The 23524-nt window shown below is 34.3% G+C and overlaps 2 protein-coding genes across 9 annotated transcripts in view; one reads left to right on the top strand and one right to left on the bottom strand.

The window, feature by feature from the left end:
- Positions 1–23524, top strand: part of ARFGEF1 (ADP ribosylation factor guanine nucleotide exchange factor 1) — a 140257-nt gene that overhangs the window by 88033 nt on the left and 28700 nt on the right. For 5 of the 7 annotated variants that reach the window (XM_035708368.2, XM_049103738.1, XM_049103740.1 and 2 more), the window contains 10 exons: positions 123–339; positions 4030–4141; positions 4481–4686; positions 4965–5049; positions 7037–7208; positions 9320–9471; positions 12989–13117; positions 14010–14168; positions 14417–14567; positions 19631–19721. In XM_035708368.2, the coding sequence (XP_035564261.1) occupies positions 123–339; positions 4030–4141; positions 4481–4686; positions 4965–5049; positions 7037–7208; positions 9320–9471; positions 12989–13117; positions 14010–14168; positions 14417–14567; positions 19631–19721 (1474 nt within the window). The remainder of the gene's footprint in view (positions 1–122; positions 340–4029; positions 4142–4480; positions 4687–4964; positions 5050–7036; positions 7209–9319; positions 9472–12988; positions 13118–14009; positions 14169–14416; positions 14568–19630; positions 19722–23524) is intronic. The other 2 variants (XM_025477897.3, XM_049103739.1) reach the window with 1 other exon arrangement.
- The window catches only part of CSPP1 (centrosome and spindle pole associated protein 1), a 177504-nt gene continuing 160311 nt past the window's right edge, over positions 6332–23524 (bottom strand). The window contains exon 37 of one of the 2 annotated variants that reach the window (XR_007406979.1): positions 6332–6365. The gene's annotated coding sequence lies outside the window, so the exon portion shown is untranslated. The remainder of the gene's footprint in view (positions 6366–23524) is intronic. The other variant, XR_007406981.1, reaches the window with a different exon arrangement.

The following is a 23524-nucleotide window of genomic DNA, read 5'->3' as shown; positions in this document are numbered from 1 at the left end:
TGCTTGTATTGCATACTCATCTAAGAAACATGGAAATGTCTTGACAATTGTTTGGAGTTTTTGTTTTCTTTGTTTTTTACCTTTTACATTTTTTTATTTGAAAGATTAATTTACTGTATCAGTCTTTCTACTTACAGGTCAGGAAAAACCCTTAGAGCAAGAGACAAGTGAGATCAAACACCCTGAGACAATAAACAGATATGGAAGTTTAAATTCCCTGGAGTCAACATCATCATCAGGAATAGGCAGCTACAGTACACAGATGTCTGGCACTGATAATCCAGAACAATTTGAAGTCCTAAAGCAACAAAAAGAAATAATAGAACAAGGAATAGATTTGTGAGTGTCCAATTTTAAGGAGAAATGTTATTGAATATCCTCCTACTAGTACTGTATTACCCTTGCCCTGCATTTCTTTACATCTTCAGGTTATTTCTGTTCCTTTCTCATACCACCTTTCATTGAGTAAAACTGGGTGCAGTTCTCCTGCATTGAAGACTTCTTAGTAGTTCCTTATTCAGCTCTCCTTGTTTATTGCAATCTAGCCAAATAGACCCTTATAATGTACATTAAATTAATTTTGCAGCATATCTTAAATACTGTTGATGAATATCATCTCTGTAGTTTTGTATTGTTTATTTAGTAGCTCAATTATAAAATCCCCCATTATATTTCCTAAGCAGATTACAAGTCAAAAATTTACAGTATGAAACTTCTAATAGCTAGCTAACATTGTTGCTTTATAGGTTTTATATTTTCCAGTTGGGTTACAAATGTGCGACTCTTGTTATTAATCTATTGTTATGAATTTCATTTTTATGTGTTAATAAGGTACTAACCTCCTTTTCCAACTTGGCTACTCTGCCATTCCCAGATCTTGTGAAGTCAGTTTTCCCACTAAGTTGTATGGCATCAGCCTGCTCCTGGATTATTTCCTATCTAAATAGAACGTGCTGCTTTTATTTCTCTAATTGCCCATCTCTTTCAAAGAGAAGCTAGGGAAAAATGAAGTTGCTGACATTTCTCTGTGGATCTAGCTACTATAAACTTAAAAACTCCCTTGTATATTTACTTGGTTTGCTACTTGTACTGTAAAGCATTTCTTCCTGACTTTTAAGCAGTGCCTTTTGGTGAATGATCAAGTTCCATTTTTTTATTGTTAATGTAAAAACAAAACAAAAAAAAACAACAAAAATGTATGTACGTTTATTGTCATAAAGTTATAAAATCTCACAAAATTGCCTCAGGAAATAGCCATTAATAGTTCATTCATTCCAGTTTTTTAGTCAATATTTATCAAAGTCCCATCTGATACTGACATTATGCAAGGTCCTTGGGATACTTGATGAATGAAACAGCATGGCTTCTGAGGGACTCGAGGATCTAATATGTGTAATCAGACTTTTATATTGAAATTCTCTGCAAGTGTTACTCAGCAAACATCTATTTGGGTTGGGACTATGTGGCAAGAACCATGAAAGCATTGCTTCTTATATTTAAGATTACAGTGTAAATATGGGCAAAAAATATTTTTCTAAAATAGTACTATGTATATTTAGTCCATAATCATATACAAAGTGGTGCCAGGGTATGATAACTCTATTTGAAGTACTTGGGAGTAAGATGGAGTGGTCATAGGACTTCAAAGTGGAGGTTTCCTTAGTCTGTAGTCCTCCTTTCAGCCCCTGGACTTGTTCTCCGCTTCATACTTTCATGAGAATTCTTTCACATTGCTGTATTCTCATTACACTCTTTTATGACTTTGGCACCACTCTGTCTTATTTCTCCTACCATTCTGACCATGCCGTCTCAGTCTTGTTATGGACTATTTATCTCCTGCATATAGCTTAGCATTTCCAGAGTTTTGTCCTTCAACTCTTTTCTTACTTTGTAATTTCTTCTGAGTGATTGTGGTCTTTTTTATGACTTCAGCTACTACCACTCCCCAAGTGTTATTTTAACATAAATACCTCTACTGAAGTTCAGGCTCATGTCAGTAATTGCCCGTTGGACATCTCTGTTGTCTGTGGCTTAGCTTCTCACACTCAGTATGTCCATAGCCAAATTTATCAGTCTCTATTCTCTCCATAATCAGCCTCCCCAATACTCCTACCCAAGAAAGAAATGACAAACAGAAAACTACTGTTTCTGTATTTCTTATTTAGGCTAGTAACCCCAGCATGCTACCAAATTTATAAGCTAGAATCCTGAGAGTTACCTAGATTTTCCCCCTTGAAAAATCACTAAAAAGTCACTAAATCTTGATTGTACTTGCTAAACATCAATGCTATTTATCTTTTCTCTCCTCCCACAGGTAAGTCAAACTATCACCATTTCTTGCCTTGACTCATATAATCTTTTAATTGGCCTGTCTTTCTTTGGTCTTAATTATTCTATAGTCTTTTCTCACACTTAGCTAAAGTGAGCTCTCTTGAATGAAAGTCAGCTTCTGTTTCTCTCCCTTTTTGCTTTTAAAGAATAAAGTCACACTTTTTTATAATGGGATACAGTACCCTTCATGACATAGATATGCTGGACTCTAAGCTACATCACCTGCCACTTCTTTAGCTTACTTCATCCTTCCAACAATGCAAAGCTGTTTGTTATAATGTCATGCTGTTTTATGCTGCCATGTGTTAGTATGACCCGTTGCTCTCTGAGATGTTTTTTCTTTTTATGAAATACGTAGTCATTCCTCAAAGCTCAATTTCACAGTCACCTTCCCCAGGAAATATATCACAACCATCTGTGTTAGTTACTTCCTCTTCTATGCCATCTCACCTTGTCAATACATTCATTAGTTACTGTATTTTACTATTAGAATTTTTTTAAAAATCAAGTTTATTTTATTAGGGAGAAAGCCTTCAGAAAGCAGAGATTGTGCTTATCTCAGTGAAAAATGTTTGATTTTAATTTATGGTATGAATTAGGACTTGACAGGAATCATTCAGACAGGACAAGTAAGGACATTGCAGACAACAAGAATGACCTGTGCAGTAGCACAGGAGGGAGGAATGTCTGAGGACTGTTGGGCAGCATGGCAGAGGCAGGTACTCGAAGGAGATGAAACAAGAGCATTGAATTGGATCCAGATTCCAGATTCTCCTTGTAAATAAGTTTTTGTCTTGTCTTCTTCACTTTGGCCTGCTATGTATTGAAAGATTTTAGTCAGAGAAGCAGCAGCAGCAGCAGTAGCAGATTTTTGTTTTGGAACAATGACTTGACCAGTAACCTGAAGGATGGATTAGAATGTCAGCAAAACAAAAGATAGCAAGACCATTTAAGTACTGTTACCCAGGTGGCAGGTGATGAGGGACCAGAATAATTTGTGGTAAAATAAAAGTAGAAACTAAATGATGTGGAAACAAGGAGGTGACCTTTGAACTGAATCTGTAAGCATGAAGGAGTTTCACAATGAATGGAGCAGGTAAAGGACATGCAGACTACAGAAATGCACTCTGCTTAGGGAATGAGAATAGGATGAGGGGATAAACTGGAGCTGTATTGAGAAAGACTTTGTGTATCAGTCTAGTCAGTTTTGACTTGACTTTGAAATCATTGGGTTTCTAGGGATGTTTTTTAATAAAGGAAATCGTGCTGTCAGATTATGGTTAAAACAGTCTCCAGAATTTAAATTCTTTACTTTAAAAGCAGGAAATTTAGAGTTAATCCATGGGTATACATGGAATGAACCAAGATTACTTGAGCATTAAGGAGAATATAAATATTAAAGGCATGAGATAGATAGTATTTATATCCTTACTCAAAACTTATCCATTATATGACATTATCTCAAAAGTCTGTGAAATAATCCATATCATTGATAGAGATAGCCTTTTGCTTCAGACTTCTGAGAAAAGAAAAATAAAACTTTGCATAATGTAATAAGTTTTGTATATTCATGCACTGATTATGTTAAATAAACTTATTTTCTAAGTGGTACTAGAAAATTAATTTATTATAGCTTAAGATCTTCTTTTCAAATAGTTTTCTGTTTCTAATGTTTCTATTAACTTTAATATCATCTAGGTTTAATAAAAAACCAAAGAGAGGAATACAGTACCTCCAAGAACAAGGGATGCTTGGCACTACACCTGAAGATATTGCCCAATTCTTACATCAAGAGGAAAGATTAGACTCTGTAAGAATACTAATTTTTTCATTATAACCTTCTCTATAAAATTCCTTTTTAAGTTAATAATACATACTGTTTCCCCTTTAAGATGCCCTTCTAAGTATGTAAAACTTAAAGAATAACCTAATTTTTCTTAATTTTGCCTTTTAATTTTTCTAAACTCAAAAAGACTTTTTTTTTTATAAATAGATTTAGTATGTTTAACTTTCAGCTTCACGTTTGATATAGTTAACCCTGTAGTCAAAACCTGTGAATCTTATACATTTTTCTGCTGCTTAAATGTCTCTGTGGCAAGTGTAACATTTCATTAGGATATCAGTTTTTTTTTAATCTTTTGTCCTTTAGACTCAAGTGGGTGAGTTCCTGGGAGATAATGATAAATTTAACAAAGAAGTCATGTATGCATATGTGGATCAACATGACTTTTCAGGAAAAGACTTTGTTTCAGCCCTTCGTATGTTTCTGGAAGGATTCCGTCTTCCAGGGGAAGCTCAGAAAATTGATCGATTGATGGAAAAATTTGCTGCAAGATACCTTGAATGCAACCAAGGGTAAGCAAGATTCACATTCAAGTATTTATGATTGCCAGCTATATCCAAGAAGCTATGTTTGGGAGCATCAGAAGATTCATCATTTCCTGCCGCCAGAGAACTTATATTGTCTATGATCTAGAAGTGATAAGACAATTCCATTAAAAAAACAAAACAAAACTGTAGTATAAGCTAATACATAAATCCTGAAAGAGAAAATTATGGAGCTTCAAGATGTTTCATTCAAATGCAGCTGTGAAACAATAAAAGTTTATAACATGATACATTTATTTTTCCAGACAAACCCTTTTTGCTAGTGCAGATACTGCTTATGTTTTGGCTTATTCAATTATCATGCTGACCACAGATCTTCACAGTCCACAGGTATGTACTATGTATAACAGATAGTACAGATTAAATAAGTTATTTGAATTCAGTAAGCAGTCGTTAAAATTTTAATCTTATTTAGTGAAACCAGTCACCAAATTGAGATATTTAATTTGGTGTAGTATTCATTTTACAAATGTGGTTTCTGGGGCCACTTGAGGTGGCTCAGTTGATTGAGTGTCTGACTCAGGGTCAACCCTGATCTCAGGGTTGGGGGATGGAGCCTTGTGTTAGGCTCCACACTCAGCAGGGAGCCTGCTGAGATTCTTTCTCTTTCTCTGCCCTTCCCCCAGCTCAGTCTCTCTCTTTTCTCTCTCTCGCTCTGTCAAAATAAATCTTTTTTTTTTTTTTTTTTTTTTTTTAATTTTGAGAGAGCAAGAGAGAGTGCATGAGAGCATAAACAGGGGGAGGGGCAGAGCGAGAAGCAGACTCCCCACTGAGCAGGGAGCCCGCAGTGGGGCTGGATCCCAGAACCCTAGGATCATGACCTGAGCCGAAGGCAGAGGCTTAACTGACTAAGACACACAGGTACCCCTAAATAAATAAATAATTTAAAAAATGCAATTTCTGGTAATAATTCTAATTAGACTTTCAGATATCTATAAAATAAGTCTGTATTTGTTTCATGATTGATAGCTGGATAAAGCTTAAGATAAATTTTAAGAATATGTATATAGTTCTTCTGCCTATACTTATTACAACATGGAAAAATGCTATATATGAACTTTATTTTTTCTTTTAAACATTTGAAACTTAAACAATAGGGTGGTTAGTGTGGGAATCCTTTCTGTGCCCATGACCCAACTTCTACAGTTACCCACTATGGCCAGCTCACTTTGCAGATAATTGTTTTTTTTAAAATTGAAGGTCTATGGCAACTCTGCATCAAGCAAGTCTGTCATCACCATTTTTCCAACAGCATTTGCTCATTTCAGGTCTCTGTCACATTTTGGTGATTCTCACAATATATCAAACTTCTTCATTACTATTGCATCTGTTAGGGTGATCTGTGATCAGTGATTAGGACTCGTTGAAAACTCAGATGATGATTAGTATTTTTTATCAGTAAAATATTTTTGAATTAAGGTATGCACATTGGGTTTTTTTTTTTTTTTTTTAGACGTAATGCTATTGCATGCTTAATGGGCTATAGTATAGTATAAATATAACTTTTATATGCACTAGGAAACAAAATTCATTTGACTCACTGCATTGCAATACTCACTTTATTGTGGTAGTCTGGACCCAAACAGTTTCTCCGAGGTATGCCTGTATCTTCAGAGATGTCATAAGATCTCCTGGATTTTGTCCATCTGGGTTTTTGGAGATAAAAATATTTTGGCTGTGCTAGTTCTCAAGTTTGGTGACAGGGCTACATCCTATAAACTACAAACTTATACTCTACAGATTGATCAAGGTATGCTATAGGACATTCCTGTTCAGGGTGCTCTTAACAAGACAATATTCAAAGGATACTTCACCTGGACCACCTAACCTTCATTTGCCATGATGAGTCAGTCAGAAAGATTGTTACCTGATTTTAAATGAATTCAGCTGTTACTGTGCAGCCAGTGTTAATATAAAATTAGCTTTTAAGTCAGTATAACATATTTATGTTTTCCCAAACTAAGATTTGAATCTTTTTGATACCATCTGTTTTTAATACTTGTCATGGTCCTTTTTAAAGACTAGCTAGAGCTCTGAAACCTTGGGCAAAAACAAATAATTTCATTATTTGATTTCCCGGTTTCTTACTATAAATTACTTATGTGCCCATCAGAGAAGATGAATTAGCATATGCCAGGATAGGTCTTTTCTATATTGCCTTTTTTTCTGTGACTGTTTTCATTTTAATACATATTTTGTTAAATATTTTCCCTTTCCTGTCCTCAAAGTATTTATAAATTCCCTTTTTTAAAAGAGTATTCATAAAATAGTATTTTTAAAGTAAGTTTTAGGAATTATAATGGTTTTTCATTTTTAGGTTAAAAATAAAATGACAAAGGAGCAGTACATTAAGATGAATAGAGGTATCAATGACAGTAAAGACCTTCCTGAAGAGTATTTATCAGCCATCTATAATGAAATAGCTGGAAAAAAGATATCACTGAAAGAAACAAAAGAACTCACAATCCCTACAAAATCAAGTAAGCAAAGTAAGTATCCAAATCAATTGAATTCTGATTGTTCAGGAGGAAAATTATGGTTTCCTAAGAGTTTTTTACTTGATTTAAAGAAAATCAGTTATTATTTTAATGAGAAGTATTATACAGTTTGCTGATCTGATTATATTTTTTTCCACATTCTGAGTAAAAATAGCACTGACCAGTGATCAACGGAAAATGCTACATAACATGCATGGATTAGTGTGCATTTAATATATACTTGTCAGTTTTTCAGCAAATCTCAGCATGGATTTGGAGGTTAGCAAGACTGCTTATGCAGCCTCAGTAGACTTTAATTCTGTCTTTTTCTGCCACCTCATTATCTATACAAGTAACACAATTCTATCCATCTATTGTTACACATAAACACAAGCTGGAAGTCGGAATGATTCAGGGAGATGGGGAAGTTTAGAACTGTGAGGGAGCTTGTGGAGTTGGAAATCACTCCTTCAGATGTGCCACACATTATATTGTTACAGAGGTCCTAGATCTAATCAGCATGAGAAGCCAACTGTAGGTGGCTTCATTCTAGACATTCTGTGCATGTGGACAGTGGCAATTAAATCAGAGCTAAAATCTGACTATAAAAAATAAGATGAGGGTAGTGGCTCAGGAGTATAGCAGTAATACGGAAAGAACACTCTTGCCTTTCTGAGCACTCCACTTGGGAATGAAATCTCAAGCTTTATCTCACAGAACACATTGCAGTAGCACAATTCTGTCGACAGGAGAGGAACAAAAACCCATGTGATATGTGTATTTCCAGAAGTTGATGAAGAATTATGAGAGTCAAGGGCTAGGTAGGTGTTAGAAGAAATAGTAAAGCATGAATGGCCTTATCTTATGGAATAATGTAGAGGATGATTCTAAGGAATTTTAGTGCTCCCCTCATTTTATCAGTGAGGAAACTGAAGTCCAAAGAGGTTAGGAAACTTAGAATCTATAAGCTGAGTATAATGTAAAAAACTTCTGTTAAATCTCTATCTAAAACCCAAAGAGTGGCAAAGCCAAATCTTGACTAGGCATCCTTGGCTCATCATATTGCAGTCCAGTAGCAATCCGCAACTTACTCGATCGTATTATTTTTATCTCTTCTCCTAATAATATTGTTAAATATGCTGCTCAAGACTTCACACCGAAGGAGATGCCAATTCTCTGGTTCAGTTTTCTTCTTCAAACCTGTAATAAAACGTCTTCTATCCTTCTTTCTCCGGCCTATTTTATACATGATGGTAGAGTATCAATGAGAAGCAGCGGGCAGCCTGGGTGACTCAGCGATTTAGTGCCGCCTTTCAGTCCAGGGCATGATCCTGGAGACCTGGGATCGAGTCCCACGTCAGGCTCCCTGCATGGAGCCTGCTTCTCCCTCTGCCTGTGTCTCTGCCTCTCTCTCTCTCTCTCTCTCTCTTTGTCTCTGTCTCTGTCTCTATGAATAAATAAATAAAATCTTTAAAAAAAATGAGAAGCAGGATATGGAAAGGATGTGGGTGTACTGAAATACTAATTTCATTCTGGAATGTTAGGGCCACTCTTTTCTTTTTAACTCAGAAATTGTCATTCAAGCCTGTGTCATCCAAGGATGCCCTTGCCTTTTATCTTTCTCTCCCTATTCTCCTATCCCATGTTTGGGTTGTTTCCCTAGTAGTTTCACTGTGGCAGATTTATACCCACTCTCTTCCCTTCTTATAGGTTTTCCACTTATCCCTTAGTTCAGGATTTTTTTCTCCCATTTTTGAGGTATAATTCATATAACATAAAATTAAACATTTTGAACAGTTGAGTAGTATTTAGTACATTCACATTGTTGTGCAACCACCACCTTTGTAGTTCCAAAACATTTTCATCACCCAAAATAAAACCTTGTACCATTAAATCTAACATTCCCTCCCTCTTCGCAGCCTCTGGCTAACACCAGTCTGCTCTTTTAATGGATTTACCTACTCTGGATATTTTATATAAATGGAGTCATACCTTGTGTGATCTTTTGTGTCTGACTTTTTAAGACTATATCTAATTAGTATTAATTGATGGTATTTATTTTATAGTAAAAAAGCACTTAACATGCTTTATATTTTAAATACTGATAGTGTTTGTTATTTCAGATGTAGCCAGTGAAAAACAAAGAAGGCTTCTCTATAACTTAGAAATGGAACAAATGGCCAAGACAGCAAAAGCTCTCATGGAGGCTGTGAGCCATGTTCAGGCACCTTTTACAAGTGCAACACATTTGGAGCATGTGAGACCCATGTTTAAGGTAAGAATTCCTGATAACTTTTGGTTATGGTATACGTTTATATATAATTTTCTTCAGCATGTTTTTAGGTTAAGGAAATACAGTGATTACAGCCCATTAATATAGACCTGTACGCAAAAGCAATGTTATTTAGAATATAGCAGATATAAATGTTTTCTTTAAGAGAATGTGAAAACTTATACATATTGGCGATAAGTATATGATCTTAAGAAAAGGATGGAAAGATTTCAGAGAATGATCATTAATTCTTGGCCTGGTTTTCTCCACATGAGTTCTGTTCAAACCTTTGGAGTTACCTCAAATTTCAAAGTGATCTTGAACTTCTGGCCTAGGAACTCACATGAGGGTTCTGAATATACCTGGTACCCAGAGAGGAGAGCAAAGAACAAAAAAAGCAAGCAGTGTTTATGTTTATAGGTTCATCTAGTAAGAATGCTATTTACTGGTTCTTTAAAATTTGAGTGCTTGTTCCTTCGTTGCTCCTGTTCTTTTTTCCTATCCTTTCTCAAAAATTTGAGAGTAAGTAAGCAGTGAATTGATCAGAATTACAGGGAAATAGAGGAGAGTCTGGTCAAGTGTGAAAAGGGAAAAGGAGTAAAGTACATTCCAGTTTGTGAGACAGTGTGGTAAGATGGTCTATGGGGCTAAAGATTGTAATTAGAGTTTTCATTCATATATTAAGTACACCTATGCATGGGCAGTAAAAGATGACTACAACATACCTGTTTTCTTTTAGCTCTAAATTTTTATAGTTCTACGTCTAATGTCTGTGAGGGGTAACATTATTTCTAAAAGTGGAAGAATTGTAGGATGAGGGAGAGAGGTGTAGGGGAGGAGTAGAACCAGCCTTATCTTTGAAATAATAAAGTGATATAAAAATACAAGAAACACTTTCTCTATTACAAAACATTTTATAAAGCAGCTTTTTGGTTTATTTTGAATAGTCTTACACTCTTGATTTTCTTCTCAAATGTTTTTGGTTGGAGGAGGTAGAGAATGAAAAAAAAAAAAAAACAGAAGAAGGGGTTCTCCTGGGTGGCTCAATCGTTTAAGCGTTTGACTTCAGCTCAGTCATGATCCCTGGGTCCTGGGATCAAGCTCGCATTAGGCTCCCTGCTCAGTGGAATCTGCTTCTCCCTCTACCTCACACTCCCTCCTCTCTCTACCTCACACTCCCTCCTCTCTCTCTCTGTCAAATACATAAAATCTTTAAAAAAAACAAAAACAGAAGAGGGAGCCAATCATAATTCTATCACTCAGAAAAAACTTCTGTTAATGTTTATATTATATACTACTTTTTAAGTCTTAATTGAATAATTGTGACTGTACTATACATAGAATTTTGTATCTTGGTATTTATTATATAAGTATTTTCTTGTATCATTAAATTCTTCATAAATATTTTTGATTATTCTCTAGATCTAGTTTACTTAAACATCTTCTAAGCTAGAATTAAGAATCTCTCCTCTTATCACGGTTTCTACTTCCATTAGCCTCTCCACACATCCTCATTTCTCATCCTTATTATTATAGTGTCCCAACTGGTATCTGTAGGTCTATTTTTGTGCTCCTCTTATCCATTTACAGAAGCTAGACTGATCATTTTAAAATACAAAATGAAATGTTGCCTTCTTCCTAAACTAACACACCTGCAACATCTACAGCCTTGCATGATCTGGCTCCACCTGCCTTTCCAGCCTCATTGCTAGGTTTCTTCTAACTTTACTGTAGTCACACGCTAGCAATTCAGTTTCTAGAATGTCCTAAATTATTTTCTCTTCAGAGTATTCTTATAAGCTGTGTCTTTTGTCTAGAATGCTCTTTGCTTCTTTGCCCAAATAGTTTTCACCTTAAATGTTACCTTCTCAGACAGTTCTGCCCTACCCCCACCATCCATCTTTGGTCCCTTTTCATAATGTGCTATGCTTATCCTTCATTGTATTTATAACAGTTTGTGTTTATACATTTACTTATTTTAAAATTTAATGTCTGTCTCTTTACTAGACTTTAAGTTCCATGAGGCAAGGGACTGTGTCTGCTCTGTTCATTTTTTCCCAATGTCTAGCACCATTCATTCTTGGCTTTGTAGTAAGTGCTCAATAAACAAGCATTGACTAGCAGAATGAGAGATTTCTAGGATGTGATATAATATTAAGGTATACAAATATTATTAAGAATCTTTTTAAATATTGCTAAATTGTATTTTACATTATACATTTATGAACAGATAATTTCACTGACCCCTGGATATTATTTAGGTATAGTTTGATAGGAAAAATCATTGTCTTTTAATTCCTAATGGAGTTAAACATATTTTTCACTGGCTTAAGGACCATTTATACTTAGTCTTGTATAAAATATTGCACAGGTTTTTGAATAGTTGTATTGTTTCCTTACTTACAATAGAACATGTGATTTATTACTTCCATGTGGTACTTCATATTTTAAAAGTACTCCACTTCGTATGCTTCCCAGAGCATCTGTCTATAGTGGCAGTCCATGTTTTAAGGAGGAAGAAAATGAGGTTCAGAGAGATTAAATAAGCAGCAAACCTAGGACTAGAAATTAGGTACTGTGGCTTATGTTCCTTCGTTTAGAAATTATATACTTTAACTTCTAAACTTTCTGATGTTACAAACAAAACTTTGGGTAATCCTTTGGGTAATGTTTTTCTAATAATCTTAAAAGCTTTTTAGATCTTTTTAAAATTCCAGGTGTCATTTTTACAGCACACAGGTATAAATCTTTTTCATCTCTGTAGTTATCTAGGTACAGAGTTTTGCTTCATTAGAACTTAATTAAAAGCAACAAATACTCGCATTAGTCAATTCAAAGTCACAAAAGGCACACAACAATGTACGCACATGTTTTGATGTTAAAATTTTCAGTAGTCCAAGAGTAGCCCTTTTTGTTTAACTTTACTAGGTATTCACTGCTGCCTACTGGTAAATATAGTATTTGTTGGTTTTTGCAGCTTGTAACAAAGAAATATTTTATCGAACTGTATTTTTAAGTATTGGCCAACTAGAAACCAGAGATATGTTTCAGTGTAAAATATTTGACTATAAAAAAATGTAAGGCTAAATGGTGTCCAGGGAACAAGTGTAAAGAAAAAGAATAATGTAATTATTGCAAGTAGAAAATGACTAAAAGAATTTTCTTAGAAATAAAGTGTGAAATACTGCAAGGGACAAAGCTTACAGAGAGAAATGAGATCTGAAACTAGGGGTAAGACTAATATCAACAGTTCCCATTTCTTATTGACGTTAATAATTTATAGATGCTGTGCTCAAAATATACTTCATGTCCTCTACTGAATTTGTAGTTTTGCTGTCCCACTTATTTAAGCCCAGGCAACATTATGTAATTTTTCCCCAGAAAAACTCATTGCTTTTCTTTAAGAACTTCCTCAAATCATTTATTATCTGAAGCTTTTGATAAATATTAATATATTGCTATCATAAAATTAAATATCACTTGATGTTCACTATATAGTTTAAATTTTTAATTTTTCTAGTTGGCTTGGACACCTTTTCTGGCTGCATTTAGTGTGGGCCTGCAAGATTGTGATGATACTGAAGTAGCCTCTCTTTGCCTGGAAGGTATAAGATGTGCAATCAGAATTGCATGCATTTTCAGCATTCAGGTAACAAAGAATTTTGCCTTTGTAGCCAGTCTGGAAAACGTAAATTACTTAGGTCATTACTATAATTAAAAATATTTTTTGTGTTTGACTTACTAAAAACCTAATCTCAAGTTTATAATGGAATTTAAATGAATCTAATGTTTAAATTTCCTGAAGCTGTGACAGAAGGGGTAGCTCTATATTGATACATCTGGAATTCATCATAATAATTTGGTTTGCAATTTTTTTCTCTATAAAATATTAGCTATATCCAGAGTTTCTAAGACTCTGAATTTCTATGTTAATTTGAATATCTTACTTAAATATGTTGCATGTTCATACTTACTGGATCATATTTTTCCTACTTATGTGCTTATATAGATTACTTTATAACTTCACTTAAACCTAGGGAAAGTCATCTTGAAGAGAACTAAGTATCTAGTACTTACTTTTCATGAAGACAAAGCCCTTCTAGTAACTTAAATATTTTGATAATAAATTTTAGCAAAAGCTTGCTTTAAAAAGAAAAACCCATTTCACATTTGTTTATGAATGTTATGGCTTAAAAAGCACAGCCTAGCTGTAGAGAAAAAAATGAACAAATTTACAAATCAGGTTTCTGCTGGTCTACACAGTACTTGAAACATAAGCACTCCAGAAATGTTTTTTATTATATGAGTTCATTTGTTGTCACTAAAATCTCATCTTGATTTGACATCTCCATTGCCTTAAATTTTAGAAATTCATCCTTTTCTACTTCGTTTATAATCTTAAAATAAATAAAAACACTCTAGTTTGAGGTATGTAATTTGTCAGTCAAAAACTTACTTAACAAGTAAAAAGTTTGTTAGGGAATTAGAGATCACTCTATTATGTTTATAACAATGTAAGTGTACTTTTCTCTTTTTTATAGCTGGAAAGAGATGCGTATGTCCAGGCACTAGCAAGATTTACCTTACTTACAGTGAGTTCTGGTATTACTGAAATGAAACAAAAGAACATTGACACAATAAAAACACTTATCACAGTGGCTCATACAGATGGAAATTATTTAGGAAATTCATGGCATGAGGTATAAGCTCTTTATTTACAACTCTGTAATTTGGTTTATAAAATGATTTAATGCTAAATATTCTACCACTGACATGCTTAAGTGTTTGGAGAAAAATTAACTTCGTACATTCAGGATACATTTATTTAGCTTTTTATAATGTATAATGTAGCCTGTATTTAAATCCTGGCTGCATACACTAAAGTATTGTTGTAAACATTTTTAACATGGAATTTAATTTTTTTGTTGTTGTTTTTTTAATAATGAAGATTCTGAAGTGCATCAGTCAGTTGGAGCTTGCACAACTTATAGGAACTGGAGTGAAACCTCGATACATTTCTGGAACAGTACGAGGCAGAGAAGGATCTCTTACTGGAACAAAAGATCAGGCTCCTGATGAATTTGTGGGTCTGGGGCTAGGTGAGAAATTTTTTAATTATTTTTATGAACTATCAAAGATTATTAATTTGTTCAATATATGTAAGTTTATTGTAGCTGTGAAACACAATTGGAGGGACATGATAAAATGCCCTTTGACTAACCTTATGGAAAAGCAGGAAGACCATGGAGAGAATTAGACCATTTTTGCCCGATCTAGTTTGCAAAATTAAATTACCCTTAATCTAAATCTCATAGTTGGTGGTAGGAGAAAGGTACAATTTAAAATGATTTGTTTTTAATGCTGAACAGGTAACTTAAATGAGTGAAGACTTGTATAAGATGACAAATAGTTGGGGCAACTGGAGAAAGCATTCACATTCAGATTTTCTAAAGGCACTATGCAGTTCTTACCAATTCTTACACTTGTATAGAAACTTTCCCATGGTTTGTCTGATTGGTGTGGCCAGGAACTTGCAGATTTAACACAGTAGAATAAAGGAAAATATTAGTGAGAATGGCTACAGAAGAACTAAAGACAATACATTTTTAGTCCTAATGGAAAGCATACCACCAGGGAAGAAGCAGTATTTAGACTGTCTTTGGGGTTTGAATTCTTTTGTACATCTTCCTTACTGTGTACAAGTTACTTTAACTTTCTGAGCTTTGGTTTCCACTTCTGCAAACCAATAGAAGTACCTACCTATAGAGGTCTTAGGATTAAATAAAAATGTGTAAAATGGACTTAGTACAGTGGCTGGTGTATTAATGGTTTGTGGATTGTTCTCTCTCCATTTTCCCCACTCCACTTCCGTCCAAGAAATCTAGAGGCATGATTTAAGGAGAGCAGGAGCGGGGGAAAGAGCAGAAAAAAAAAAAAAAAAACACATATCTGAAATGAAATCTAAGAATATTTACCTTTTAAGGTTTTTCTTTTACTTTAGTACTATATTTCTAGATATAGTCTTTTTGTCTTTTAGTGATTTCTCTGTTGTTCCTCGCAGTAAAAATTCATAAGAAATACAAAAAAACTTTGTGTTTGAAAAATGATCCATAGGGAAAGAAGAAACACCACGACCATGTTGTGCCTTCAAGTCGAACTAGGGACAGTTATTTGCTAGTGATATTTCAGCTGTGGCAGCCAGCAGTGGAGTTCTTACCCCAGCTGTATCTTAGATGCTCTGGTTCTGGGAGGTGAAGGTACAGACCTAATAACTTGGTTACCCAGCAGGTTTTAGAACTGGTGAGCACCTTCATGGTGACTTACATAACCTGAAAGTGTGATATACAGTTGAAAAGTATTTACCAACAAGTGAAATGAATGTGCCTTGATTCAGTAACTTTTGAAAGGCTTTTTTTAATTTGTTTTTTGAAAAGGGCTTGGGAGTATAGGAATGCTAAAATAATAACAGGTGCAAATTGCCAGGGCTTAATTTTGGCAAGCAGTAAAAGTAGGTTACACTAAAAATAAAATACCAGGGGAGTATTTTATCTTCTAAAAGTTTTAGTCAAAGAGAAATAATGATACTTGCTGATATTGCTTCCTAGTATACTAGAAAGTAAATTAAAATTAATTTGATCATTACTGTTGAGCTACTTAAGTTGTTAGGGATGAGATAACCTACCTTCTCACTTCAGGAAAAGGGAATTTACGTAAAAATAAACACTTTCTGGAACTGGAAATGAAATACAAAATTCAGACTTCCAAGCCACTCAAGCAAGCAGCCATATTCTTCATCTGTCTATCATACTTTATCTAGATTTCATCTCATGTCATCTACTTCCCTTTCTCACCTGCTCCATTCTCCATTCATTCCTAATTGATTAGGTCTCTCATTTTTGAGTCTATAACCTAGAGGGATTCATTCTGTTGATTTGGCCCCTGTTGGGCAGAGTATTACCTTTAGGCCATTTCATTGGTTATCGGCTAGCCCAGTGTAGCCCAGTGTCCACCTCTGTCCATCTGTGCCCTGTCACGTACTCAGGCAACAGAGTTTTTCTTCAGCAGGATGCTGTAGTCAGAATTCAAGCTAGAAGAATATGTAGTCCAGACGTTGGAGGAGATGTAATCTCTGTGTGTGTGTATGTGTGTGTGTGTGTGTGTGTGTGTGTGTGTATACCTACATATATATATATATATGGTTTTTAAAAATAATATCCTCCTTTATTGACAACATCCATCTCCAGGTAGTCCATGTAACCACATTAATAGGGCTGACTGGAGGTTTATTGGACATTCTGACTGATATGATACAAGTCTGTATTTCTACTTTTTGGAAACATGAAACTTTTAGTTATTAAGAATACATAGCATATGATTATTAGAATTATATGCATACTATTCTTTTAAGGTGTATATCAAAGTTTAAAAATTCAGTGGTTTGGGGACACCTGAGTGGCTCAGCATTTGAGCGTCTGCCTTCGGCTCAGGCCATGATCTGAATCTAGGGATCGAGTCCCACATCAGGCTCCCTGCAAGGAGCCTGCTTCTCTCTCTGCCTATGTCTCCGCCTCTCTCTGTGTGTCTCTCATGAATAAATAAATAAAAATCTTAAAAATAAATAAATAAATAAATAAATAAATAAATTCATTGGTTTTGTCATATAAATCTTAAGTGAATATTCACACCTACCTCTTTGTTCTTTATCTGAATATTTGTGGTTTTGAGTAATTTGGTAAAGCTGAAACTATTAGCCTATCATGTTCCAGTGTTATACAGAATTTTGAAAGATTTCATGTGCTTTTAAATTAGGTTCTTTGGATTGCTAAACATTTTATATATTTTTTTTGATTCTTCTAAATATATTTATTAATGATTACAGATTATTCAAGTATAATAAAAGCTCTTAAATATAAAAATAAAAGCTTTCTTGGAAAGACATTCAGATAATATGCAAAGGGACTTTTGTGGTGATGGGCATTACTTTTTCTCATATATTTTTCTTCGTTAAATTCCTGTAGTGTGCTAATGTGCTTCAAGTCAAGTGTTGCTTGACCCTATTTCCCTAGGTACCCCCATTCTCTGTCGCTTATTTTAGGCTTTCATCCTTGTTCACTTGTATTAAATAGACTCTTTTAATTTGTCTTTCTAGCTCTTGTATCTCTTCCTATTTCACTGTGTTTTACAGATATTACCAGAATAACTTTTTAGAAAATAGGTTGCATCATATCGGTCTTCTAAAAGGTCTGTTGTTCCCTGTTTATAATCTTTTTTAAAAGATTATTTATTTGAGAGGGAAATAAAGCAAGGGGGGGGTGAGGGACAGAGGGAGAGGAGCAGACTCCCCATCAGGCAGTATACTCCCCTAGGGTATACCCCAGGACCAAGATCATAAACTGAGCTGAAATCAGGAGTCTGTCACTTAACTGACTGAGCCACAATACAGGTGCCCTGTATTGTTCTGTTTTCAAAAGCAATACATTAAACATAACAGTCAAGGTTCTTCACATTTTAATTTTAGCCCGTCTTTCCAGCTTCATCTCCTTACTACTATTCACTCCCTTCTCTCTCATCCCCAGCCAGATCCTCCATTATGGCTATAACCAAGTGTGTTAAAACGTGTTTGCTTTCATCCTTCTGTTAGTTTACATATGCTGCTCCTTCTACGTAAATTTTCCTTTTGCCTCCTTTTCTACATGATCATCCTTCTAGGTCCAACTTGAATTAATATGTCATCATATATGAAACCCTTCCATAAGCTAACAATCCTATTCTCTCTTGCCTACCAGAATTAGTTGTATTTAACAAAACTTTTATTATATGTCATTAGTTTTATCTTAGTGATGAAGTAATTACTACGTTTTACTAAAGTTGGTTGTAAGTCTGTCTCAGTCTGTCTCTCCTCATAAATTATAAACTCTGCAGTCAACAATCACATCTTTTTCACATTGTTTAGTTCCTGGAAGAGAATTTAAATTCAGCTGCTTTAAATAATATCATCTATTGTGGCTGCATATGTAAAGGCATTTAGTGAGTGTCTGATCAGTTTAGTCAACAAATATTTGTTAACATCTGCTTTAGACTTAATATTGAGTGAGGTCGATTAATAACAACAAAAAATGTGTATGACTTGGTTCCTTGCCTTAGGGAGCTTTTTGTGCTGAGAAGGCAACATCAACACACCTATAGTAATTTATGAGAAACTATATGGAAGAAATCCTGATTTGACTGTTATTTAAACAAATGCTTAGTTCAGAGGAACAATGGGAGGAATCCTTCTTGAGAACTCAAATTGGGTTTTAGATAATTGAGGGATAGACTGAACAGACATAATGGCTAGAATGTTGCAGGGTACTGCCTTAAATGCTAGGCTTAAAAACTTTATGCTTTATCCTGAAAGTAATAGTAAGCAAAATGAATGTGATGATATAGAAAAATTAACCTGACAGGAGACTGAAAAGAGAGATTGAAGAAGGGAAAAATTAGTAGCAGGGAAAACAGTCAGGAAACTGTCCATAAATCTGGCCCTGAAATTATAAGACTCTAACCTAAGTAGGAATGAGAATGAAGGAGTGATACTGAAACAGGTCAAAAGAAAGATTTAATGACTGGTGGGGGTTAATTGGAAGATTAAGAGTTTGAAAACTGGGAAAATTGTTTTTGCTGTCTGGCATAGGGAACCAGTTTTTAAGGGAAAGAGAAATGGTTCCTTTGAATGAGAAAATATTAGAAAATTCAGGTAAAATTTCCAGTAAGTGTTTGTAAATAGAGGACTAGAGATTAAATGACAGGGAGATCTAATGGAATTGAGAATCATCCTAAGGAAGGTAGCATTGGAACTACAGTTAGTGCTGTTTCTTAAACATTAAGTGAAATTATGCCTACTGTCATTAATTTTGTGATCTGAATTCCCAATGCCCCTAATTTGTTGATCTCTGAGCCCAATTTGTCTTTATAACCATTCATGTCTATATGCCACTTAGTATAGCTAATTAAGCACATTTGGCCTTGATATAGGTCACTGATGCTAAAAACAATTATTTACCAAAAGCTTGCTTTCTCTCATTAGGAAAATAACTGATTTTGGAAGTATGTTTTAGAAATGTAAGTGTATTCTTCCACTGAATATTTTCAGACTGAAATGACTCTCTTTTATGTGTGGTAGTTGGAGGAAATGTGGACTGGAAGCAGATAGCAAGTATTCAGGAATCCATCGGAGAAACCAGTTCTCAAAGTGTTGTTGTTGCTGTAGATAGGTAAGGTATTTATTTTATTCCCTTTTCAAATGACCATTGGTTTAATTCTGTAGCATTTAGATACATTTTGCTCAGTAGTGGTAAAAAAAAAAAAAAAAAAAGGAAAGAAAGAAAAATCATTGCCAAAATAACTTTCCTAAAGTTACCTAAGACTGTATTGTGATATATGGTGATTTAGGTGATGAAGTACCTATAATTTTGCTCTTTAGATCATGAAATATAGGAAGGAGATAAACAGTATGAAAATTTAACTTAAAATAGATATTAGTGAACATTAAGAAAATGGTAATCTTGATGAAAAAGAACACATTTTATTTCCTTTATAGAAAGCTAATTGCTCTTATTATCCCTATATGAAAATGGAATGTAATCTTTCAAGTCCTATTTGATATAAGACTGCATTCTGGGTAAATGAAGGATTTGCTGGCAATTCTTATAGTAAGCTTCTTTGGAAAGGACTTTGGAATTTGTATATTATATACATTATCATATTTAGTTTGTTTTCTAAAAGTAAGCCCATACTAAGTATTCCTTTGAGATTAGCTTTTTCTGGATGAATGCCCATATATTTGAAAGTTAACATTTTACAACACTGACATTTAAATGTATTTATTACTTCTGATGAAACTTTCAGAAATATATGCATTTTTTTCTTGGTGCTTGGAGACTTCTGCTAATCCAGAATTATTTCAGATAAAACTTAATGCTCTAAGTACAGACTGAACAAGAGTATTCAGTGGCTGGTCACCATGGAAATATTCCCTGCAACTTTTTCCTTGAAAAGAACTCTTAATCTCCACTTGCTGACCTTTTTTTTTTTTTTTTTTTTTTTTGTGAGGGAAGGAGGTCATTTGCCTTTTCCTTGTGAAGGCTGAAGAAAGATTGCATATCCTTTTATACCCACTATATAACTTGAAGGCTTACCATGTGCTTGGCACTTTTCAAAGTGCTTTCCATGTATTACTTCATTTAATACTTCTAGTAACTTCATGAAATGAGTATTATTATCGTCTTTAATTTACAAATGAAGAAACTGAGACAGAGGGGGCCTAAATAACTTGATTATCCCCACAACTAATTTTGACCTGATTATTGTTGCAATAACTGTTTCACCCACAGAGAATTAGGAGGAGTGATGTCAGGACATACACTCAGGCAGCATATCTATCTCTTGAGTGTATACGCTTAGCCTCTCCACCACTCTGCTTGCATGTACAACTGGAGAGGAGTGTAATAATCTGCTCTTCTGACAGGGTAGCTTGTTTCCAAATGATTTTCTTGCCTTGCAAAAAATCCTCTTAACTATCATAATGAGAATCTCTTCAGGCAAGAGTTAACATTTTACCTACTATTTATTTCCATAGTTTATTTTGTATGACCATACCCAATTCTGATTTATCTATCCATCCACTTTTTGTTGCAGGGAGACATAGAATTCATTTGAATAAATGATATGCCTCTCCATTTTAAGAATTTAAGATATTTTAGAGAAGTCTGAAACAAATTGTTAGTACTTTGTTGTCTCAAATTTGCCATCACCAGATAGCTTCTGCAGTCCTAAATCCAATATCCAATTTGATATAAAACCTCAACATTTAAATTTTAGCTTATAGTAAAAGCATTAAAAGTTATATCTTTGATTTACTATAAGATACTCTTGTGTGATGCATTTTACTTTCTCATTAAATTTCTTCCTGAATTTCTTTCTCAGTATCTGAGTATATTTTTTTATGCAATATTCTGACTCTAATTCATAAGCTAAGTCAGTTAGATAACCTGGGTAATTCAAGTCAGTGGTGCACGTAGTCTTAGGCATCATCCTGGAAAGTTCTATACCTGTCCTGCAAAAAAATCATTTTCTTGTCCTTAGGTTTGTTCTGAATAATCTGTTATGACAAGTATAGAAAATAAACATGAAAAATCATAGTAATTCTTTTTGCTTAATTATTTATAGCTTCTGTTTCTTAAGAGAAAAAACATGATTCAATTAAAAGTTATTTTGTGCAGGAATAGATTTTATCCAGGAATGACTTACTGCTAAAAGTTTAAAAAATAAAAAAAAGTACCATAGTTTTTGTTTTTATTAATTTTAAGCACACAGATCTAGCTTTATATTGGCCTATCTCACACTTTGGAACATTCCATCACCTATCAGAAAATACATGTAGCACATCCCCAGTTGTGTTTGATCATAAATACCCTCCAATTAGGTCTAAAAAACCAGTGTTACCTCATATTTTCACTGTGAAAACTTTTTACATGTAGTTTGCCTTTGCATTGCATACAGTTTAAAGTTTATTGAGGTCCAGAATCGTCAGGTTTTGTCAACTTTTTTTGGGAGGGGTGGGTATTGCTGCTTTGCTTTCATTTTGTGGCTGGAACAGTAATCTATCATTTTGTTTTCCTGTTCATGCTTTTAAGGATATATCTTTTAATAATAACACACAGGATTCTCGTGCTTCTGTCCTTTGCTTTTTGTACAGGGAATGCAGAATCCATTTCATAGACTGATTTTATGAAATATAGCCCTGTTCTATTGCCTTAGTTTATGAAGGCTTAACTTTACATGCCTCCACAGACTGCTTTGCTCTACCATGTGGTTTATCTGTAGTGGAGCATGACAAGAAATAAAGTGACCCCTCAGAGGCTACTTGAATGCCTTTTTTCAGGATGTATGCTCCTGAAATAAATTCTGTCACCCTGAGTCTATAAACTTGTCTGCTACTGGTATTTCTTTGTCCTTATTCTCCATGATTTCAGGGCCTTCAATTTGTTGCTTCTTTCCCACGTAGTTGCATATAATCTCCATCTCTGCCACTACTCTTTGTCATTAACTTCCTTCTCAGTTTAAAGAAAATTTTTTCCTTCTTCCTTTTCTTGCTGTTTCTCCTGTATACTATTTAGTTTTACCTCCGTGGTATTTTTTTTTTTTATAGCCATTGCCTATGAGAATATATATGGTTTGAGAAATCACCTAATGACATTTATAATGTGTACCTAGCTATTTTCATTTTTGTTTATGCAAGAAGTTGTAGGCTTTTTATATTTTTAATTTCTGGATCCAGTCTAACCACTGGATTAAATGGGGTCTTATTATTCTATTCCCTCCCCGACCCCCATGGTATTCGCAGCTAGGTCTTTGAATTATTTTGTTGTACTGACAAGAACAATAGAGGAAAACTTAAAATATTCCTTTAGCAGATCAGATTCTGAGTCATCATGTTGTTGGTTTTTAGGCTATTTTTCCTGTCTTATATTTGTTACTCATTGCCAGGATACATGGACAGACATTCAAGGGCAGTGAGGTTAAAAAAATCATGATATACTCACAGCATGGATATAGTAGACATTGTAGGAAAAAAACAATATACTTTAAATGTTTATGTTTTGTTATGTTTATGTTTTCAGGTAAGTGTGAGGCAGTGTATCAGAGTAGTAAAGAGGGTGGAGTATATCCATCCTGATTTGAATCTTGGCTGTAGCACTTACTAGTTCTGTGACTTTAAGGAAGTTATTAAATATCTTTATGCCTCAGTTTCTATGTTTATAAAATTAGAAGTATACCAGTTCCTACTTCACAGGGTATTTGTGATTACTAAGTGAGTGGATATATATTATAAAACACTGAGCACCCACTTTGTGATTGTTGGTAGCTATTACTGTTACTATGATTACATACATACATACATACATACATACATACATACATTTATTTATTTATTTAAATTTATTTTAGAGAGAGAGCAAGCAGGGGGGAGAGGCAGAGGGAGAGAGCATCCCAAGCTGACTCCACACTAAGCACA

This window comes from Canis lupus, chromosome 29 (assembly GCF_003254725.2).
Source record: "Canis lupus dingo isolate Sandy chromosome 29, ASM325472v2, whole genome shotgun sequence".
NCBI lineage: Eukaryota > Metazoa > Chordata > Mammalia > Carnivora > Canidae > Canis > Canis lupus.
The sequence above is the reverse complement of the archived record's forward strand: the minus strand, read 5'-3'. Positions and strand labels throughout refer to the sequence as shown.